The sequence below is a fragment of the Trypanosoma cruzi genome, genomic scaffold, assembly GCF_000209065.1.
Source record: "Trypanosoma cruzi strain CL Brener 1047053516255 genomic scaffold, whole genome shotgun sequence".
Taxonomy (NCBI): domain Eukaryota; phylum Euglenozoa; class Kinetoplastea; order Trypanosomatida; family Trypanosomatidae; genus Trypanosoma; species Trypanosoma cruzi.
The window spans coordinates 89793-96148 of NW_001849381.1; the positions used below are offsets into that span (position 1 = coordinate 89793).

Genomic DNA, 6356 nt, shown 5'->3' on the forward strand with positions numbered 1-6356 from the left:
TCACGCACACGGACGAGCAGCAGCAGCACAAGAGCGCAAGGACCAGCACGGCGCCGCACCGTCACCATCGCAGTCATCATCGCCCGTAGCGGAGTCGCTGGTGTCAGTCAGCTGATCGGTGAGACGGAAAGGAAAGGAATGGAACGAGAGGGAGAGGGACGGAGCACAGCGGATACAGCGAGAGAGCGCAGACAACATGCGGAGAGGGCAGCAGGCCCAGCCGCACAGTTCACACACCACGAGACGGCATCCACGCAAGGAAGGCACACAACGCCAGCAGCCACCCACCATGCAGGAGGAGAAGACATCAACCATCTCCCCCAGCTCATTCCCGCAGCCCCAGGGAAATGGCCAAAACCCCGCGGCCACCACGCAACGCACACGGAGCAAGCGAGCCCTCATCCATCCATCACGCGGTAAAAAATTTCCTGCCATCCCGCCATCAATGGGACAAGGAGCCCAACTCAGCGCAGTCACACGCGGTGCATCACACCCACAGGAAAATAGACTCGGGGTGCACTCCCTCTCCCCCTCCTCATGGCCACGGAAGAAGACAACAGCCGCCACACGCAACTGCCAGCATGCACCACAAAAGGTGCATTCAAATCCACTGCAATGTGCATCTTGTGTGTGTGTGATTGTGTGTGCCTGCAGCAACACAAAGCAATGAAGTAGAAAAGAGGGAGCAGAGTATGTGGAGGGACGCAAAAATGTACAGCGGGGACGCATAACGGAAACAACAAGAAGACCGCTCAAACTCATGACTGCACTGCAGCCGAAGCAGCGGCAATTAACACAATATTTATTGAAAACAAAAAAACGTCCCCTTCGTCTTATGTAAACCCCATCACACAAAATAATTATAAATAAAAAGAAATCGTCCATTACTGCTCCACACAAATTTAAAAATAAGAAAAAAATCGCCTGGCTGCCGTGCGGCCACACCAAACTGTCTGCATGTATTTTGCCCACAAATAAAATTAAAAAGATGGTTGCGTGTGCTTCGACCGTCCGACCCTCCGTGTGTCCGCACATCGTTTATATTTCATGGGGTCATCTGCGTGTTGCTGCTCCCCTCAGCCCTCCCATCGGCGCGTGAGTGCGGCCCGCAGAGCACAGTCACTCGTGTGTGTGGGGACTGAGAGAAGCACGCAGACATGACGGGAGTCGCGTCACTCCATCGGGAGAGTGAGCGCAGCAAAAGAAAAGAAATCATCGGAGGGGGAGAAATGCTCACGAGGCCGACACCGAAGGGTGCGCCACCGCGTGAAATAAACACGCAAAGCAAAACAAATCCTTAAAGAAAAACACGGCGGCAGGGTGTGGCTGTGTGTGTGGCGCTGCGGGTGTCTGCCCGCCCTGGCCGCAAGAAAACAAAACAAGAGGGAAAGAAATGTGTGCTCCGCCCCACAGGCCCTCGTCGCACGCCCACACGTCACGGCTCCCTCAGCGCGCCGTTCGTCGCGGCCCCTCCTCATGCGTGCAGCAGGCGAGGCGCACAGGGCCGTCGTCATGAGCGTGTCGGTGGGTGTGCGAGTGGAGCAGTTGGGCGGGAAACACACGGCACCCCTCGTAGGAAGAGTGCAGCAACAAACAATTAAAGAGGGAAGAGTAGAAAAGAAAAAACGTCCATAGTGATTGCCCCCAAAAGCAAAAAAAAAAAAAAAAGAAGGGATATAAAAACGCACAGCAAAGGAAGAAAAGTAAATAAAGGTTATTAAAGAAGATAAATTAATTACCGTGTGTGTCGGTGCAGGGAAGGCCGCAAGTGGGCCACGCGGCAGCCAGTCACTCCTCACAGAGCCGCAAACCCCCACAGTCCCAACAGCAGAAGCAGCGGCAGCAGTCCGCTCCCACACACAGTGCCGGCATCGCTGTTATTCCCCTGCGACACATTTCCGAGGCTGCTGCTGAGTGCCGCAGCCTTTACTTCGCCGTCCCGTGCATGGAGCTCTCCCTGCCCATCCCTCCCTTCCGCCGTCTCCACATTCGCACCAGAGATCGCACCCACCCCAGTTGTAGCTGTGGGGCCAACTTGAGCTGTGTCCGTGGCGGTAGGAGCGTTTGCACCTGCTGTGTCGGGAGTATCCACAGGAGTTTGGGGTGGTGTGTCTCCCTGCACAGCACCTCCAGCTTCCGCTCCCACCGTTGGATCACCATCGGATGAAGAAGCGACATCCACATGTTTACTTCCACCGGAAGATATTGCTGAAGGCGGCTGAATTTCGGATTGCTCTTTTCCTAAGGAGGTCGTTACAGTGGACGGTTCTGATGGGGACGTGCTGCCACCGCCCACACCCTCATTTTCATTCAACAATTTAGGCCCCGACGTCTGTTGCCCGGCAGAAGAGGACTGCGACTGGGTTTCTTGGGCATTTTCAGGCACCACAGGTGGAATAAAAGCTTTATTCGGGTTTAGGGCGCCAATCTCTTCAGAGCTCAAGGGGCGGTTGTACAGCAGGACGTTAGTCACAGTCACAGACATCTCTTCTTCTTCGCTCCCTGCGCCGCCTGCACTGCCTCCGCCCCCTCCAATGTAGAAGTGGGATACCGCTCTTGAATCCATATTCTCCAATGCACACGCTTCGTCCCCACCCACTTGCTTACCATCGACATACGCGGAGCCTTGAGTGCTGTTCCGTACCACAAGCACCACGTGGTGTGTTGTCTCCGTCGCCAAAGTAACGCTTTGACCTCCCGAATTCGGTCCGCTACCGCAAAGCAATTTCCACTTCTTTTCGTCGTTGTACGACAGTCCCAGGAGTACAGTCTTCCCGCTGTCATTCATCTTCACACCCATCAAAGGAATGGGAGAACCCCCCTCCTCCGGCTCACCGTCAATGGACACCGTCGCCACAAGAGTGAAGTTGTAGTTCGCAAAGTGGTACAGCTGATTCTCCCCCTGCTCGCCAACAGGCCACTCCGCCCACGCTCCCTGGAACTTCACACCATCGGAAGTTTTTGTTGCCCCTGTATCCTCTGTATTCTTTGCAGCCCCTTCATCTTTCTTCTTCACTGTGGCGTTCACTCCGAGGTACTCGTCCTTCCATGTGTTACCAGAGAAGTTGCCGGACAAAAAGCCAACCAGCCCATCCGTGATCTTAACAGTAGTGCTGCGGGCATTGCCAGTTGAGGCACTCTCCTCAGCACTTGAGAGGCACAGTTTGGAGACAGTTTCGTCCACTTTCTTCCACGTCGCCAGCACATCCTTCACACGCTGCAGCTGCGCAGTCAGAAGCACAGACCAAAGACTGTGTGATGGTTTCCCACCGTTCTTCTTCTCGTACAGTGCAATCAACTTCTCATCATTATTATCTCCACTTCCAGCACTTTTGTACAGCAGGGAGCTGGCGGCAGCGTCATCATCGGATACCGACCCAATATCAACAATGTGCGTATTGTCCGTCAGCCAAAGATGGAGTTCACCTTTTTTATCAGCCTTCTCGGCATACACCGGCAGAGTAACGAGCATCACATTTCTGTTATTTTCATCACCGCCAATCGTCGCTGTGATGAACCCGCTTCTAACGCCCTTAGCTCCTTCGCCCTGTTTGTTGCCCCACACGCGCGAGAGTGTCCCGAGTGCCTCCGTCCACGAATCCCCCATGTCACCGGACTCGTACACCCTGCGGCGGCCATCATCACACGCAGTCATCATCATGAGTTTTTCCTTCTCCCACTCCACGACGGAGGGATCACTGCAACCACCGTCAGACATCCCCTTCGACAGCTTCCAACTCTCAGTATCCTCCGAAGAGTATTTGAGCAGCGATACGGCCTTTTCACCCTCCTTTTTCGTGCCTTCCACGGGGAACACAAGCGTGTCGTCCTCCATCTTAATACCCGATCCCCCGCCGCCAGTCAGCCGTGACCACGATTCTAGTTCGCCAACAGAAATACGCGAGACATCGTCATTATCTTTCCATTTGATTCTTTTATCACCACCACTTCCGTCACTGACGTTCCCTTTCACCAGCAATAATCCCACGTCATCTGCACCGCCACCCTCTTTAACAGCAGCTGTCCGGCTGTATTTCCCAACAAGCATGTAAATATCATTTCCCTCCACGACTGTTGTTGGTCGGCTCACATCCACTTTCTTCTTTGGGTCATCGGAAGTACCTTCCTCCAGAAATTGTGTCTTATCTTTTTGATCCGTCAGCGCTTCCACCGGTGTGTTAGCATTATCTTTCGTGATAATTTGGGAAGCAATGCCAGTAAAGCTGTTGCTTTCACCGTTCTTTTTGCACTGCGCCTCGGCAACGGCAAACACATCACTCCCCACTTTTAGAAGGCCGGGAGCACCCAAAGAGTCCAAATTTACACCATCCACACTCTTGATTTCCTTCCATTCAAACTTTGAAACTGTTGACTCCTTCCCCACAGCTTGTGCACCTCCACTGCCGCAGCACATCATCACGACAAGGAGCAGAACCGCAGAGCAGAAGAGATGCCGGGACATGTCGGGCCTCTGCGGCTCACTTTCTCTTCCTTCCCTCCTCCTCCCGCCGGATCCGGTCACGCAGCGACGGTTTTGTGTGCGGGGTGCCATGACAGCTGCAGCAACACGTGAGAGCATGTAAATATGTGTGTGTGGGCGGTGTGTGTGTTGTTGGTCCTTTCAGTGCCTCACAATTTCACAGCAGCGATTAGCGTTTAGCCTTACTTCCTTTCCTTCTTTGTGTTTGAAGAAGAGAAGAGAAAAAAGGAATGAAACAGTGAACACCGCCACCCACCCACGGTGAGTGGCACCATCATCCCCGCCGCAGTCACCCCCAACAACAAAAACTCACGCACACAGACACACGGAACGAGAAGGAAGAACAGTGCACCGGGAACACACATCGATGATCACCACCGGCAGGAGACACGGCAAGTATCTTGTGCTTCTGCCGCGCGTCAGCACACACGGAGCAACGCCCACACGCGCTGCCGCCAGTCGTTTTACTGTTGTCTCTCCCCGCACCCTCCATCGCACATCGCCCCGCACAGCCGGAGAATCCTTCGCGGGTGCATGAACAGCGAGAGGAACACGTCAGACGGTGCACCTGCCGGGTGTGAAGCCTATCCGTAATAATCACAAACACTAAAATGCGACGCTGCCCATGGGCAGCAAGCCTAGGAAATTACGCTCGCAGCACGGCAACAGAAAAACAAATCGCGGTCATCCATCATCCCTCCTCGCAAGGGCCGCCACAAGAATCGTGTACGTGCGTGCGTCCTCATCGATCACGCCGCCCCAAAGCGTGCGCAAGGTAGCGTGTGCATCTGCTAGTGCGTTTGTCAGCGTGTATACTTGCAGAGCAAACGTGCAGCACAAATGCAAGGGGACACACACACAGAGAGAAGGACGAGTGTGTGTGCGGGCGGTGCACGGCTCTCTCTCCCTCACTCTCACGCGGCCACCACCGCAGCAGCCGCACACGCAAGAAGAAGAAGAAGCAAAAAAGGGGAGGTGGTGTGGGAGACCGCGGTGCTGCTGTCCCTGTCGCCAGTCGTCGCCGTTGCAGTTTTCATGGCTGCGGCCGTCACTGGTGCTTCCTTCGGATTGGCATCTTTATTTTCATTTTGTTTTTCTTTTCGTGTCCCTGCACCATCAGCTGCTGAATGATTGCTCTGCATGCGCTCTTCAGTGCTATTGTCAGCTTCATTATTGGCGGCACCACCGTTTGCCGTGGGTGATGGTGGCCCTGATTCTCCATGGTCGGCAGATGGTTCATTGTATTGATTGGCTGCGATGGAGGCAACGCTGTTTGTTTGTGAATTGTTGTTTGAGTCCTTTTCGATTTGGACTTCTTTTGGCTGTTCCACGTCCTCTAAAGCCTCAGAACTGGACTGTTTATTCAGTTCTGTTGTTGCTGTTTGTATTTGTGTGTGTTTGGCCGAATTTTCATTTATATCTGTGAGTGCCCTATTTTTTTTTTTTTTCCTACTCTCACCAGCGCGTCTAGCTATACAGTGCCATCTGAGTGCCGAAGAGGTGGTCGAGCAACGACAAAAGTTTCCTGCTATGAAGCAACTGCCATTGAGAGAACTTTCCGAGGCGAAGGTCCTGTTCAACGCCCAGCCGTTGACGCACAGCCAAGGTGCCTGGACATTCTAGAAGCAGATGGAGCAAGGTTTCCTGCGGGCCAATTGGCGTGCTTGTGGAGGCTGGCTGATCCTGCGGCAGCAGAGATCGCCTCCTGGCACTGCTGTTTCGATGCCGTGTGGCGTCTGGGTTGTGTGCGCAGCGACTTCTGTGCTGTGCGGTGCTTCTCCGTGTGGGGAAAACCATGTCACAGAAATCACATTTGAGCTCGGGAAGCGGTGGAGGATGTTCCGGATGAAATGACCGACAGTGACTGACGAGACCC

At 53.9% G+C, this 6356-nt stretch overlaps 2 protein-coding genes and 1 pseudogene across 2 annotated transcripts, besides 2 other annotated features; all 3 read right to left on the bottom strand.

Moving 5' to 3' along the window:
* Positions 1-1035, bottom strand: Tc00.1047053506133.179 (uncharacterized protein; the record flags this gene model as incomplete). Its single annotated transcript, XM_813254.1, has 1 exon — positions 1-1035. One exon carries the CDS (start codon positions 1033-1035, stop codon positions 1-3), a length of 1035 nt encoding a protein of 344 aa, XP_818347.1.
* Positions 1-6356: part of a sequence feature (areas not merged during assembly with more than two copies in the genome that could not be assigned to a particular haplotype) that runs on past both edges of the window.
* On the bottom strand, positions 1796-4579 carry Tc00.1047053506133.190 (trans-sialidase, putative; the record flags this gene model as incomplete). Its single annotated transcript, XM_813253.1, has 1 exon — positions 1796-4579. One exon carries the CDS (start codon positions 4577-4579, stop codon positions 1796-1798), a length of 2784 nt encoding a protein of 927 aa, XP_818346.1.
* On the bottom strand, positions 5395-5913 carry Tc00.1047053506133.207 (annotated as a pseudogene).
* Positions 5915-6356: part of a mobile genetic element that runs on past the window's edge.